We start from the raw sequence: 15414 nt of genomic DNA on the forward strand, positions 1-15414 counted from the left end.
CTCCTCTGGGAGTCTTGGGGTGCATTTTAACGAAGCATTCAAAACAAATGACTCAGTTTTCAGACTTGCTAACATTTAGAAGGATGTGGAGAAAATATTTATAGTTGTGTTTAGCATCTTTTTTTGGAGTTCGCTTCATCAGTTGCTGAACTTTCTGTGTGCGTTAAAACTGGCTCTGGAGCCAGCGGCACAGTCGACTCGGTTTCCTGGGGCCGCCTGCGCGGCACACGCAGAAGGGAAAGGGGTCCCGCGGGTGCTCTGGCAGCCGCACCCTGGCCGGCCCCGCCTCCTCTTCCACCGGAATCCACTCTGCGCCCCCCCCCCCCCCCCGCCCCAGGCCTGGGCACCCGGGCCTCACGCGGCGGGAGGCTCCGCCGCCCCTCCCTGCACGGGCTGGCTCCAAGACCAACACAGCTGTGACTGCAGGTAGCCGGACACGTCTAAAAGGGGACCTGCGGCTCCTCTGCACGCAGCTGCCCCCCCCATTCACCCCAGCCGTGCGTGAGGGTCCCCTTTCCTGTGTCCACTCCGTGACTTGCCGTGTTCCAAGCGGTGCTGCCCCGTGGTTCTGGGGTGCGCTTCCTAGTGGCTGAGGAGCGGCCAGCGCCCGGCACCTCCTCCTGTGCCTGTCGGCACTGGCGCGTCTTCGGAGAGCTGTGTCCCCAGTCCGTCGCTGTCTTAACAGTCCGGTGGCCGGGGTCGGAAGGTCCTCGTTTACTCGGGCGCCCCACTCCTTAGGTGCAGGGCCTGGAAACGCGCCCTCCCAGTCCACGGGCCGTCTCTGCCCTCCCTCTGCCGTGACCGTTCGGGGAGGAAGTCACCCTTTGGGTGAGGTTCAGAGTGCCTCTTTCTCTGCGTTGCGTGTGTCTGGGGGCCACGTCTAAGACAGCGTTGTTGGGTCCCGCTCTTGCAGTCGTCTTTGTCCCATGATGGCGGGTCGGTCACCTTGGGCACGGCAGGGGCGAGGGTCCAGCCTCGGACTCTGGGGGTGGGCGTGCAGGTGCCGCGGCACCGCCGGTGGGCGGACTGCCCCCTGCTCCCGGCACGGTCTCGGCAACGTGTCAGACACCGTGCAGCTGGGCGGGCTCCTGTCTGGACGCCCTGTCCCGCCCCGAGGACTTCCACGTGGGTCTTCAGTCCGGGGCCTCGCCGCTCGGTTACCGCAGCTTCAAAACCGCCTGAAATCAGGGAGTGTGAGTCTTCACGTTTGTTCTTCGTCAGGACTGTTGTGGCGCTCGGGGCCCCTGTGGTCCCACACGAGTGTGAGGCTCAGCTGTGGCTTCTTCAGTCAGCGTGACCGCGCTCAGATGTGGGGCCCGCCTCGTGGGCCCCCCGCCTGCTTCTTCACGGAGGGGAGGGCGCGTGTCCGCAGGGGCAGCCCGCCAGAGTCAGGACACTGGGTGCGGGTCTAAGGGCCGTGTCGGGGCCCCACCCCCCCGCAGTCGGGTGCACCAGGGCTGGGCCCGGCCCCCGAACGTGCCGCTCTGACAGGCCAGCGAGAGTCCCAGGACCCCGAGATCGGGAACCGCTCGGCCCGTCTTCCTCGGGGGACTTGGGGTTCGGCGAGAGCCAGCTTCTCGCTCGGAGCGGCCCGTGCTCGCGCCGGGCGGCCTGCACAGGAGCCCCCTTCTGCCCTGCTTGCTGCTGGAGCGAGGTCGCTGGGGCGTGTCCCGGGGGACGTTTGTGAGGTGACATTCCCGGGGCGCGTCCAGGGCTCGGGGGACCCGACAGGGGGCAGAGGCCCAGCGGTGGCGGTGGAGCCCTTCGCCACCCCGCCACCCCTGCCGGGTCTTCTCCACGCCGCCCCTCCTGCCCCGCAGCCGGTCCCCGGTCCGGCCGGAAGCCCCCCGCACGTGCGTCCTGTTCCCACCTCGGACCACCGCCCCCAGGCGCCCTTCCAGACCCCCTCTGAGCCCCCCGTCTCCGTGCCCCGGCCCCGCAGGCCCTCCGCAGCCTCCCGAGGGGCCGTCCCTGGTTCGGAGCCCCCCACCCACGCGGGCCACCATGTGCCCTGCTGCTGCTTGGCAGCCGTGCTCCCCCCGCGCCCCCCGGCACATCCCTCCCTCTCTCCCGGCCGTTCCCGGCCGTCCTGCATTCTCGGTGTGGCCGTGGGATCCAAGGCAGCTTCCCTGGCCTCGGGGTGTGATGCCCCGTTAATGTGCCAGCAGCAGCCCCGTGTGCGCCCGTGTGTGCCTGTGCGTGACCGCCTGAGCAGGGGCCTGCCTGCCCCGCAGCAGACTTTACATCCCAGGAGCCAAGGAACCGGGCCGCTGACCCCAGGCGCCGTGCTGGGCGCAGAGCGGATGCCCGAGCGCCTGCTGGCGGGCGAGCGGGTGGTGGGGGACGGGGGAGGCGTGGGCGGGCGGGGGTCGCAGGCTGGCCGCCCACAAGCCGCCGGTGCTGAGAGTCTCTGGAGCCCCCGCCCCGCCCCCGACCTCCCTCTGCACAGCGCTTGACCTCGCTCTGTTTACAGTAACCCGCCCACCTCCCCTTCTCGCCCACTGCCAGCCCGCAGGGCTCACCTTGGTCAGCGTCCACTGCAGCCCCAACGACCAGATGCTGTGGGCGCTGGACAGCAGGTGCAACGTGCACGTCCGCGTGGGCATCACCGAGGAGATGCCGGTGGGCACCGACTGGGAGCACGTGCCAGGTAGAGGCGCGCGAGCACGCGGCACCGCCCCTCGCGGGCGGCTCAGGGGCCCTCGTCTGCCCAGCTGGGCAGCCAGGGAGGCGTGGTCTTCTCTCCCCCCTCCCCCCGCCGCCTCCCACGATGCCACTGTGATGCGCGTGGCTGAAAGGGTCACCGGTGCGGCAGTGGCCCCGGGGGTGCAGCCCGACCCCGCGCCACGCGCAGGCCCAGCAGGCGCTCCAAGGAAGCGCGCCGCGGCTGCCCCTGCACCACCTGGGCCCTCTGCCCCGCAGCCCCGGGCTCTCGGCAGCTGCGCCAGCCCTGCCACTGGGCACCTTCCCTGGGGTGCCCTGCGGGACGGCCCTGGGCGGGACCCTGTCACCACGGGGCACGCTGGCTGGCGGGCACAGGCTCTGGGGAGGGGGCGGGCGGCCCGCTGCCGCCAGGGTCTCGGAGCAGACGGAGGCCCTTCCGTCCTCAGGGCTGCAGGCCTGCCAGCTGGCGCTCAGCAGCCGGACCGTGTGGGCCCGCTGCCCCAATGGCGACCTCGCCCGGCGCTACGGCGTCACCGACAAAAACCCCGCCGGAGACTACTGGAAGAAGGTCCCCGGGAGCGCGACGTGTCTCACAGGCAGGTGCCGGGCTCCGGGCCGCGCGGGGCTCCAAGGGGCTCTCAGGCTCCCGGGGCCACGTCCACGGTGCTGGCCCAGGCCACTGCCCCGACGGACTCGGCCTCCCTGCAGCAGCCCGCCCAGGGTCACACCTGAGGGAGGGGCCGGGCACCGGGGCCGTCAGGGTCTCCCAGGGAGGCAGCAGGGCACGGCACCGCCCGCTTTAAAGCTGAGGACGCCGGGGCGCGGGGCGGGGTGGGGTGTCCAGGCCCCGCAGCCGGGAGGTGCCACGTCTGGATGAGGACCGGCGCCGGGCCCCATCCGCGCCCTTCCCCCGGGCAGGGTGGCTGACCAGGGTGTGTCCCTGTCCCTGCAGTGACCTCATCAGACGAGCTGTGGGCAGTTGGCCCCCCTGGCTACCTCCTCCAGCGGCTGACGAGGACTTTCAGCCACTCGCCCAGCGCCCAGCGCAGCCCGGCCGCCGCCGCGCACCCCGAGGACCTGGAGGACGAGTGGGAGGTCATCTGAAGGCGCGGCTGCGGCAGAGCCGGCCGGGAGGGAGGTGGCAGCACGGGCACAGCTCTCTCTCGGGCACAGCTCTCTCTCGGACACGCCCCGTCGGCTCCGGCCCAGACACGTCCGGCCTCAGCGGGCGCCCACACTCACTCTCATCCGTGTTCGCGTCCAGCTTGTTGAGCACCCGCGGCCTCGGCCGGGCGGTCACAGTCGTGGCTGCAGCAGCAGCGCCTCTGAGCCCTGAGCGGCCGCCGTCTCTGAGCGCCCGCTGCAGTGGCCCCTGTGCTGCCCCCACATTCCCCTCGCTGACCACGCCCACTCCCACTGTGGGACCGTGTGGCCAGCCGCCCGTGGGCAGCATGAGTCCGCCAGGGCAGGGCTCTGCCGCCACTGCCTGTGTCCCCGAGACAGCCCACTGCTCCTGCGAGGGACACAGGTCCACACACATTCCGTGCTGGGCGCCCCCGGGGCCCCCAGGCCGTGCTTGAGAGGCGGGTGCCGGGCGTGCCAGGAAGGGGACCACGCCGCACGCGCCACGGCACGCCCAGGCCAGGCACACTTGCCGCCGGGAGCGCCCTTCCGCCACCACACACAGGCCGGTGGGCGACACGGGCCCGGGCGTGCAGGCACGTCCCCTGGCAGGGACGGCAGGAAGCCGACATGGGGGCGTGTGGCCGTGCTGGCGGACGGAGGCGTGCCCGTGGGGCGGTGTGGTGTGTGACCGGTGGGCATCGCGGAGACCAGGGGCGTCCTTAGAGGGTGAATCTACTAACCGTTGCCTTTCTCCCTTCAGCGTGGTACAGACTGCGTCAGATACCTCATTAGAAACCCGATGTTACAGGAGTAGGAGAGATGTGTTTTCTGAAGCCGGCGGGGGGCCTTTCGTTCCCCCCCCGCCCCGTCTGTCCTGAGCCTGCACCGTCCTCAGCTGCACCTTCCCAGACAGGGGGGGTGGGGCATCACCTGCCTGTCCTCCACTCGCGGGGCAGTCACAGGACTGCCACTGGCAGCCTGGCACCGAGAGCGGGCACTTGGGTAGACCCCCCCCCCCGCCCCCCAAGGTTGGAGCTGCGCCTGCTGCAGCCTGCACCTCGCCCGCGTCCCCCACCCGAGCCCCTGCCCCTCGTGGAAGCCGCTATGCGCAGTCTCGCGGCCCGCCTGGGGCCCAGCCCTGCGAGGCCGCTGCTTCCCTCAGCCAACGGGGGTGTCAGCCCCTGGGCCGCAGGCGCCAGGCGGTGACGGACCAGCCACCTGAAGACAGGGCCTTCCAGGGCTGCTAAGGGAGGGCGAGATGCTGGCCCCAGACCTGGCCACACGCTTCCCTTTGGCAGACCCTCCTCTCTTGGTCTGGGGACAGCAGAGGCCCCCGGTGACTGTGGCTCGTTGGCTGCAGGTGGCATGCCCAGCCCACCCCTTGGCACGGGGCCTCCCCAGCCCACTGGGGCCTCCGTGTCCGGCTCGATGCGGCTAAACCACTGTCAGCTCCCTCCCGTGCTGTGTACGGTTTTCTTTCTGGTTTTTTAAAAAGACTTTATTTAATTTTACAGAAGGGGGAAGGGAGGGAGAGAGACATCAATGTGTGGTTGCCTCTCGCACACCCCCCACTGGAAACCTGGCCCACAACCCAGGCACGTGCCCCGACTGGGAATTGAACTGGCGACCCCTTGATTCGCAGGCCGGCGCTCAGTCCCCTGAGCCCCACCAGCCAGGGGTGGTTTTAATTTTGAGTTGTGCTGTGAGACAGTGCGAGAAACTAGACTGTTCCGAGCCCTGACCAGGTGCCCCCCGAGGGCACTCCTGGAGGCCGACGTGCCCGCCCGTCTGGGAAGGACCTGCCGACCAGGCCCACTGCCTGGAACGTGCAGTGCGTGCGATCACGTGACCCGCTCCACGCTTGCACAGGCCCCGGTCTGCCCAAGGGGGCAGTCCTGCAGCCAGGGTCACCCCGGGGGCCGGTGTCCACCCTGGTCAGTCCTGAGGCGGAGACCAGAGCCATTTCCCTCCTGGGGCCCGCTGAGGCTGGGCCACTGCCGACAGGCTTTGGAGGGGTTCAAACCCCAGGGGCCCTCCAAGAAACAAAACCACGTGTCAGGCATGCCCTCTGAAACCCAGCATTCGGGGGAAGATGCCATCTGTGACAGCAGGACAACTGTCCCCAGGAACAGCCGAGTAGGAAATGTCACACTCAGGTCGGGAGGGGGCCCCGCCCCGCCCTGGCAGGGCAGCTCAGCTGTTTGGAGTGTCGTCCCGATGCACCAAGGTTGCGGTTCGATCCCCAGTCGGGGCACATACGAGAGTCAACCAGTGAGTGCGTGGGTGGAAAACCAATGTTTCTGCCTCAAAGTCAATTAAAAAGAAAAACAATTTAAAGGAATGGCCAAGCTTTCCAGAAGACGTCCAGGAAGGCCTGAATCTGAGTCTAGGAAGGATGCCCGACACCCCACTGGAGGAGTCGATTCCCCGAGAGACACCGGCCGTTTCCCAAGGGATGTAGGGGTTTAACCGGGCCTGTCCGAGTCCCCACGGGGACTTTTACGTGGGGGGCAGGCAGGGAGGGACTCTGAACATGGTGTCTGTCCCACCGATGCCGCCCGGTGGTGGGGGACGTGCTGCTGGGCACTCACACACAGCCTCCTGTCCTCACCCGGGGCCCCGGGGTCCATGCCCTTTGCCCTGTGGAGACTCAGAGCCCAGGACCCCGCGTGGGGTGGTGCAGGGAGCCCCGGGGCCGGAGCCCGTCCTGGAGCTCCAACCCGTGCTGCACGGCACTCTCGAGGTCCCAGGGGAGGGGTGACACCGGGCAGCCGGGCCGGGCCGGGGGAGGCCGTGTGATGTGGGCAGCGTCGGAGGTGGGGGCCGGGAGTGTGACCCCAGGGCCCGGGTCCGCAGCTCAGTCACCGGCACACAGACATCCGACAGGCTGGGGATCTGAGGCCGAGGGGAGGCGCTGCCGGATTTCCGGGTGGCGGGGCTTTCTGCACCGGACGAACGCGGTGGGGAAGGCCGGAGGGTGGTGGGAAGAGCCGGAGGGCGGCAGGTTTTTGTTCGGCGTCAGAATGCCGTGGGTTACACACCGCGCACACAGCCGGGAGGGGAAACCCCGCCCCGAACGGGAGGTGACCTTGCGCGTGCCCGCGGCACCGGTTCGTGTTGGTCCGCGCCGGAAGAGCCTCAGACGCGGATGGACCGGGTGCAGCTGCGGCGGGGTCCCGGGCGGTGGGCGGGGACCCCGCCTGGCACCGTCCTGGGGGAGCCCTGGGGGTCCCGTAGCAGCGAAACCTTCCAACCCACGCGCTGCGCCCCCGACACCTGCCTTCGAGGACGTCGCGCAACTCGTTTCTCCTCGGGAACCGTGGAGGCTGACCTTGGGGGCGTGGAGTGGCCGCGCCGCGCTCCCCGACCACGGCTGGGCGGTCTGCCCCCAGGCTCCAGGGCAGGAGGGCGGGCTTTCCCGGGTGGCGGTGATGGCGCGGCTCCGGTTCCGGAGGCGACCGTGGAGACGGGAGTGGAGGGTGTGGCCGTGACGGTTCGGGGTCCCGGGCGCAGGCGGCGCAGAAAGAAGCGCGTTCACCGCACGAGCGGCCGGTCACACGGGTTGCCTGGAGTACGTACTTTTTTATCTTGTGAATTTTGAGCCACGTAAATGCATTATTTATTCCAAAAATAAAATTTGCATTTTAAAAGCTCGGCTCTCCCTAACATCAGCTCTCTGGTACGACACTAGCTGTGTCAGGTATCACAGAACAACTAGAAGCTTCTTAAAAACCGTGTTCACGGCGTGTTTCACCACACGGTGATGCGCACACGACAGCACGTGTAAAGGCGCCGAGTTGTTTAGTGACCTCGTGGATGTGAAAGCCGCGCGGAGGAAAATACATGTCTGTGTGTGCGCAGGAAATCGGGGAGAAAACGCACCGGAGTGCGGGCAGGGCGTGCGGGGTGGCGGGCGGGGCCTGCGGCGGGGCAGGAGCCGCGTGCTCCGCTTGGGGCCTCTGCGCAGCCCGAGGGCGCCGCTCGGGCCACGGGGTCAGTACGCGGAATTCTCCGTAACACCCCCGAGGGCAGAAGTCTCCCTCTTCACCTCTGTCTCGATGGGGCTGGTGGCCACTCTCGTGCACACATTTGTCATAACCCCTCAAACTACACACGCAACGTCTGTGCATTTGTCACGCGTCAGCTGCCGCCTCCGTTTTAAAGTGTGGCCAGACCCAGCCACTGCGGGGCGGCCGGGTCACCGTCCCTCTCCCCTCCCGAAACGGGCCCAAACGCGGGGAGGCCTCCTCTGGTGGCCGTCGCCTCTTCCCGAGGCCCAGGAAGCCGCCTGGCTCTGCATTCGACTCGGGGCAGCCCGGAACCTGCTCTCAACAGGAGACTGGAAAGTGAGTGAAGGAAGGGGGGGGATCAGGGCAGGAAAACCGAGGTGACCCCGGAGTGAGGCTGTCCTGTAAAGTTGGCACCGCGAGGCCGGGCACAGGGTCCTCACCAGGACCGAAGGAGGGGCAGCCAGGAGCCTTGCCCCCTGCCCTCCTGGCCGCCCACCCCCCAGGCCGCCGCGACAGCACGCAGTGTCCTGTGGTGTCCCTTTTGAGCTCTGGGAATGAGATCACGATACCAGTAGGTGTCTAGGGTACGGATTCTGGCCCAAGCCCTAGCACGGTGGGGCTCGTGGGCCTCCGGGTGGGCGTGGGGTGGCCGGTACAGGCCACTGTCATTTCCCTTTGAGAAACCGGAGGAACCCGTGCCCTTCACCACAGAGAAAAGTGGGCCTGTTGTGGGCGGGGCCTTTGCGAAGCCATCCAGGCTGCCTGCCAGTGGCCAGGACCTGAGCTGGTGTCTGCCAAGGGCCCCTGGGCTGGGCCTGGCCGGCTCCAGCATCCCCAGTTCTCCATGCTGGTCGCCAGGGTGACCACGCTGGCTGCCCTTCCTGGAGCCGGAGGGCGCAGGAGTCTGATAAGGCCAGCCAGGGCCCACCTCCCTCCCTGGGCCAGCAGCGGCCACCAGATAACTCTTATCCGCCCCGCACCTCTTGCTCACCGAGCCGGGCACCAGTCCCCAGAGAGGCCCAGTGGGAGCCCCGCCAGGCGTCAGGCCCTGCTCGGCTGTCACCGGGCCGTGACGTCGGCCTGGCCCTGTCCCCCAGCCCTGTCTTCCCTGCAGCCCTCAGCAGTGCAGACTCCTGTAGCCTCCCCCGCCCCGTCCCACCCTCCCCAGCGAGGGCGTCAAGGGCTAATGTCCCCACTGCCAGCCCCCTGCCCTCTCTCCCCTCCAAGGGGTCCTCCGATGGCCCCAAGGTTGACCAGTGGATGATGGTGCAGACCCCCGCTCGCCCCCCGTCCAAACCACCCCTCTTCGGTCCTGACCTTCCCCATTTCTATGGCACCGGCAATTTCTTTTACTGGAACCAGCCCGAGCACTACCTCCTGCTTGCCTGACAATAGGTGTCCTGTCCCCCTTCCAGGCCGGGCAGCTCCCCAACCCCAGCGTCACCCTGTCCCCAGCCTGGGGAGCTCAGAGGAGGTTGTCACCAAAGGGGCAGCTGTAGGCCCAGAGGGGAAGTGGAACAGGACCTGGTCCTGGGCCCCGGGCCAGCCGGGCAGGGCAGGGCTGGGGCTGGGGAGACATGAGCCGTCTGCAGGCCCAGGTCCTCCGCCAGGCGCCGGCGGCAGGGCTCCAAGGGCTCCCCAGCACCTCCCCAGGCCCTGCCTCTGCAGCCACTGGGACCTGAGGCTCTGGGCACTCCCTGTCTCCTCCAAAGCAAAGGAGCCCCCACCCACAAGGGCACCCCTGGCTGGGAGGGCCTGGGACCTCTCAGAAGACTCAGCGGCTCTGGATGCCCCAAGTTTTGAGCTGGGAGATGTGAGTGTCCATTGCCCCCAAAGCCACAGCTCAGAGAAGCGATTTGGCTGGCCCAGGACACACTGCATGCAGGAGGGGAGGGCCCCTCACTCCCACTTGGAATCTAGGGTCAGCCCCTGGGCTGTGCACCCACCGCCCCACACCTCCCAGGGACTCGGGTCACGGCCATTTCAAGGCAGGCAGGGAGCTTGGAAATGGTCCAACCCCTTTGAAAACACGGGGACACAGAAGCCCCAGATAAGGGTTTGTTCCAGGTCACCCTGAGAGTAGGCGGCAGGTGCAGGCCAGAACCAGGCCTCCCCCAGGCAAGGCCTTCCTGCCACCCAGGCCCCTCTGTGCTCTCCTGCCTATGGGTCACCGCCCAGAGCCCTTGGTGCATGCTCCCTCGGGGACACTGGGGGCGGGGTGGGCAGTGGGCACCCCGGCCAGGCTAGTCACTCTTCACCACCCAGACCTTTAGCTCCCTGCTCCTGGCAGGACATCGTGGCCTCCAGCCCCTGTGGTCACGGGTTGGGTTTCACAGCCCAGTGGAACGCCCGGGCGGGGCAGCCTGGCCGCTGTCCCCGGCCCCCAGGCTCCTCGGGCACAGACCCTGCTGCTCGACCAGGGTCCCTCGACCCCACAGGGTCACGATGTGCCTGCTAACCAGTCTCCACCTTCAGAACCTTCCTGCAGAAACCGGCTCTGCTGGCTGGGCAAGAGGGCTTCCCACAAGGTGACTCACCACCCACCACCCATGAGCACTCTCTGACACCCACGGGGGGCAGGACCAGGGCGGGGCACTGAGGGCAGGCCTAAGGCCCATCTATCCCCAGCTGAGGGGGCGCGCAGCTGCGGCCTGGGGCCCCTGGGCTAGGTGCCTGCTCGTTCTCAGGAGACAGCAAAGGGGGTGACGGGGTGGCCAGGCCTGGGTAGACTAGCTTTGGCGGAGACAGTCACACCGACACCCAAGGAGGGCAGGCACCAGTGCAGGACAGGAGAGCCCGAGGCCTAGCCACGACCACGCCGGCCCCCGCAGCACAGCAGCCTTCTGCCCCCTACCGGCCAGGGGCCACAGCGGCCTCAAGGCCTGCCGCTATGATGGCCTCAACGGCCCCCTAGACCTGAGGGGGCGCTCTTGGCCTTCATGCCTCGGCACTGCTGGGGGTCCTGCTTAGACACGTCAGTCCACACCCCTGCACCCGCCCCACTCCTTCCTCTAACTGGGAAGGAAGCTGAGGTCAAGGCCTGGCTCTTGGGAGCCACGGGACCCCTCAACCCTGCTCTGCACAGGGAGGTAGAGCACGGGGCCCAGCCAGACCCAGGGATCCTCCAGCCGGGGCCCACCTGACCGCCCTGGCCCCGCCCTCCATGCACGCAACAGACGAAGAGATTCCAATATACAGAGATCAATATATGTAAAGTGCTAGGTACAACGCTCTGAAAAATAGTATTCTCCAAAAATCCAGTGCTCAGGGTGCCCCGTGGGCTAGCCTTTGCCCGTGAGGTCCAGCGGCTGCAGGAAGGGCGGCAGCTGCAACTCATCCAGGGCCTCGGGGAAGCGGCAGGGCGAGATGGACGCAACCAGCACCTGCATGGCGCGCACGAAAAGTGAGGGCGGCGCCAGGCCTGCTAGCCACTGGAACTTGTCTTCGCCCAGCAGCCGCTGCCAGCGTGGCCGGTCACCCAGCAGCTCGCGGCGGGTCGGGCCGGTGGTGCCTTCAGGCGCATACAGCACCAGCAAGTCGAGCAGCAGCAGGCGGCACTGGCGTGGCTCCCCAGGTACAGCGGGTACATCCCCAGGGGCAGCTGTGGCCCCCGAGTCAAGATCCAGCCGGCGCAGCAGCAGCTCCAGCGGTTGTGAGGCCGCCGCCATCGCGCAGAGCTGGCGATGCGCCGTGGCCAAGCAGCAGGAAGAGGCACTCCGCGCGTGCCAGTTCACAGGCCACGTGCAGGGACGTGCCGCCGCCCTCCACACGGCTGCAGCCACGTCGGTCAAGCAGGCGTGTGCGCTCCTCTGCCGGAAAGTCACGCACGGTGCGCAGGATGCGGCGCAGAATGCCTATGCGGTTGTAGCGCACCGCCAGCGCCACGTGTGGCCCCGGCGTAGCACAGCACCGGAAGCCGGCGCTGGGCAGGGCCAGCGCGCGCCTTGGGTACGTGGCCAGCAGATAGTGCGCATAGGCCTGGTGGTCGTGGACGAGCGCGTAGAGCAGCGCCTCTGACGGCGAGTAGGCGGTGGCGCGCCCGCGCTCGTCCCAGTGAAAGGCCTCGCTGGCGCGCATGTCCTCCAGCAGCCACACGGGTAGCAGGTCGCGCACTGCTTGGTAGAAGGCGAACGAGGACTTCCGGCACTGCTTCTGCGCCCGGGAGCGCGCTGCGCTGCCGCCTTGGGGCCCACCGATCGCACCGCCCCCGGGCCGCTGAGCGTCCCACGGCATGCTGGCAGAGGGGCGACTCCCGGCCTCACGGCATGGGCGCTGCGGCCCACCACCTACAGGCGGAGGGGACCGTGGTGAGGCTGGTGAGGCGTCTGGGCCCTGACCCCACCACTGGGCTCAATGGGGGAAACCCCGGGGCCTTAGAGGGGATTCCTGGCCCTCCCTCACAGGGCCCTGTGCACGGGGACCGTGTACTTACTTCCAGCTGCGGACCGGCCCTTGCCGTCACCCCTCACAGCGGCCTTCTCTCCCGGACCCTGAACCGCCTCCCACACCCTTGCTCTTGCTGCGCTGGCATCTTCTCTGGACAGGCCCTTCCCAGACTCCCCCACAGCCCAAACCAGCCCCACCCACCGACGAGGCCACACCCCTCCAGCCAGAGAGCAGGGGAGGAGGTCCTGCTCCCACCTGGGCCGGCACGCCCAACCCCAACTAGAGGAAAGGGCAGGTAGGGGGTAGGAACACTGCACCCACGTCTCTCTCTCACGCTGAGCTCAATCCTTTCTGCACAACAAATACCGTTCCCAGCCCTACCTAACCTTGACCCTGTTGTCTGACCCCCGACCACGGGTGGGGACCCCTAGAGTCTCCCCCCAAGGCAGGACCGAGGCAGAACTCTAGCCTCACAGGCATCTGGTTCCTGCTCGGAGCTCACCTAGTTCTCAGTCGTGAGCCTACCCTTCCCGGGGCCTCAGCTTCTCCATCTGTAAGAAAGAAGGGGGGTGCAGGCTGTGACCCCAGCAGGGTGCGTCGGGGGGTGGAGATGGGACTCCGGCCTTCCCCCAAGTGGGGTGTTTACATGGTGCCCACATCGCTGCAGCTCCTGGGAGGAGGCTGGTGTGCGGCACACCACGGCCTGCAGGTCCTGAGTCGCCCACGGCTCCCGACCTTGCCCACCCCTGGACGAAGCAGGCCCGTCACCCCACTTTCCAGCGAGGGACAAGCTTGTCCGAGACCAGTCACCAGTCCGGGTGGAGCCAGGCCTACAACCCGGATCTCCTGCCGCCCATTTTGGACTCATTCCACACTTGCGGTGTCCCAACCCACAGGGAGCCCAGACCTTGCCCTCAGCCTGAGCCCTGGCCTCGGACCATGGCCCCAGGTACCCTCTGCTTTCTCTCGAGGCCAAGTCCCCGGACACAAAGGGTCTGGGTGACTAAGTTACAGAGGTGGGCGCGGTGGGCGCGGGCTGCAGGCACAGCGCCCTTTTGGGGAGTGCCGGGACTGGAACAGCCCGCCACGCCTGGGCCTCCGCGCCCCAGGTGTACCCAGTGTGGACATCGTGGGGCGCCGGGCGGGTTACGTAAAGTTGGGCCGCCCCACGTCACTGGGCACTGAGTCACGGCCGCGGCTGGGTGACGGGGGGGGGTTGGGCTGGCGAGGGCTGGGTGGCGCGTCCCGGGCCGCCGAGCCGCTCCTCCCGATCCCCTCCCGGAGGCACGGGGGACCCCGGGTCGCCGGGAGCGAGGCCAGCGTTTCTGTGGGCCGGCAGTGAGCGCAGCGAGGGCTGCATCTGCGGGTGCGCGTGCCCAGGGGGCGTGAGGGGGGCGGCGGCCAGGGGAGAGCGCCCCGGGCTGGGGCGGAGAGCCAGGTGCGGGGGACTCACCGTGGGGGGCGGTGGGGCCGAGGGTCTGACGTCCCCGCCCCCGCTGCGGGCGGAGGCGCGCGCTGTCCCTCCGCGGGGAGGCGCGGAGGCGAAGGTCCCAGGACTGACGGGGAGGAGCCGCCGCCGCCCGCGCCCGCCGCAGCCGCGCTCTGAACCGCCGCAAGCAGATCGCTGGGCGGCGGTGCGGGCGCCGGCGGCGGGCGGGCGGCGGGCGGCGCAGTGCGGCCCCGGCCGGGCAGGACCGCGGGACGGTCCGCTACCGCCATTGGCCCGCGCTGCCGGCCCCCGACACCGCCCATTGGTCGCGGTGCTGCACCATTGTTACGTCACCGGCCGGAGGGCGGGGCGCCCAGCCGGACCCGCGGAAAAGTTAGGAGAAACTTGAGGGCGCGCTGGGGGGGGCGGGGCTTCCGGAAACGCTGGCGGCGGCGAGGAGAGGCTCCGGGTGGCGGGCGGCCCGGGCCGGGGAGCGCGTCGGACCCCCGCCAGCCGCGCCGCCGCTGGGTGAGCGTCTGGGCGCGCTCATAGGCGCCCCGGGTCCGCGGGCCAGGCCTCTCCTTGTCACCCCGAGTCGTATTCCAGGTCCCCTTTGCATTGACCGTCGGTGACCTTGGGGAAAACAGCCTGTACACGGAGCTGTGACCCCTAAGGGCCCTGACCCGCGTTCCGTCCCGCTGGATAGGCACACAGGAGCTTAGGGAATGGATGAATGGCTACAGGCCGCAAGTTATGAGCGCCAGCTGTATGCAGTCTGTGCCGAGGGGGCCTGCTTTCACTTCGTTTCCACGTGTCACATGGGTGCTGGAAATCGTGACACCCCGTTCACCTGCCCGGAAATCGGGGCTCAGGAAGGTGCCCTCCAAATGAGGAGCAGCCATTGGTGGTGGGATGGGCCCCAGCCTCCCCACAAGGGGTACAAAGTTTGGGCGCCGCCTGGACAAATCAGAGGTTACCCTGAGACCCAACCAGATAGCCCCGCCCCAAGGCCTGCATCACCGCCGCGCACTGTGGCCTCGCAGGCCCACACCTTCCCTCAGAGGGCCCGCGACAGCCACCAGGTGCACTGGGTCGTAGGTCCGGGTTGGGGACTGCGGGGAGCACTTACCTGGCAGGCCGGGCTCCGTTTCTGCATCACCTTGGCGTCAGTGTCTTCCCCTCTCCAGGCGTCTGAGTCCCTACACTTCCTTGCGGCTGTCCTGTTCTGGGGTCTCTGATCCATGGAGGTCCTTGGGTTGACACTTGGCCTGCAGGAGCACCAGGCCCTGGGACATTCCTAGGGAGGCGATGGCTCGGGCAAACAACCTGTAGCTCAAGGCCACAGCGCCCTGCTCCTCTGGTGCTGGTCCTGCAGGGCCGCAGTGGGGACCTCAGGCATGTCCATGCCCACCCGTGGAATGAGGGTGACAGGGCACCACTGGAGGTACCAGGGTATGCAGCTGCCCTCGGGACGGTCTCCCTCCACCCCTTGGTGGCCTCCTCCCCGCCCCTTCCACTTGCCCCCCTTGCTGGGGTTCCCCAAAGCCTCTTCCCAAAAGTCGACTCTGTCCTCTGCCGCCTGGAAGGCTGCAGTGGATATGGGCTTCGCCAGAAAGACCAGGTGGGGAGGGAGGTCACCTTGGCCAGGGCACGGCTGGAGCAAAGGTCTGGGAGTGGCAGCGGGAGGTGGCAGAGGTCAGTCGGGGGAAATCCCGCAGGGTGAGGAGCTTGGGTCTGCCCCGAGCACGTGGAGCGGAGGGGTCCGGAGGCCAGCCAGTGAGCTGTGTCCTGCGCAGTGCC

At 68.2% G+C, this 15414-nt stretch overlaps 2 protein-coding genes across 2 annotated transcripts in view; one reads left to right on the forward strand and one right to left on the reverse strand.

Moving 5' to 3' along the window:
* Window positions 1–4835, forward strand: part of TECPR2 (tectonin beta-propeller repeat containing 2) — a 52921-nt gene extending 48086 nt beyond the window's left edge. The window contains 3 exon segments of the mRNA XM_028506590.2: window positions 2509–2650; window positions 3111–3260; window positions 3617–4835. Coding sequence (XP_028362391.1) covers window positions 2509–2650; window positions 3111–3260; window positions 3617–3768 — 444 coding nt within the window. The 3' untranslated portion in view covers window positions 3769–4835.
* Window positions 4836–10984: 6149 nt separating this feature from the next.
* Window positions 10985–13919, reverse strand: ANKRD9 (ankyrin repeat domain 9). Its single transcript, XM_028507400.2, is given in 4 exon segments — window positions 10985–11449; window positions 11451–12085; window positions 13639–13846; window positions 13848–13919. Coding segments are annotated over 4 exon segments (1269 nt in total). The 5' UTR covers window positions 13905–13919; the 3' UTR covers window positions 10985–11080.
* Between the last annotated feature and the right edge of the window lie 1495 nt (window positions 13920–15414).

This window comes from Phyllostomus discolor, chromosome 1 (genome assembly GCF_004126475.2).
Source record: "Phyllostomus discolor isolate MPI-MPIP mPhyDis1 chromosome 1, mPhyDis1.pri.v3, whole genome shotgun sequence".
Classification (NCBI taxonomy): Eukaryota; Metazoa; Chordata; class Mammalia; order Chiroptera; family Phyllostomidae; genus Phyllostomus; species Phyllostomus discolor.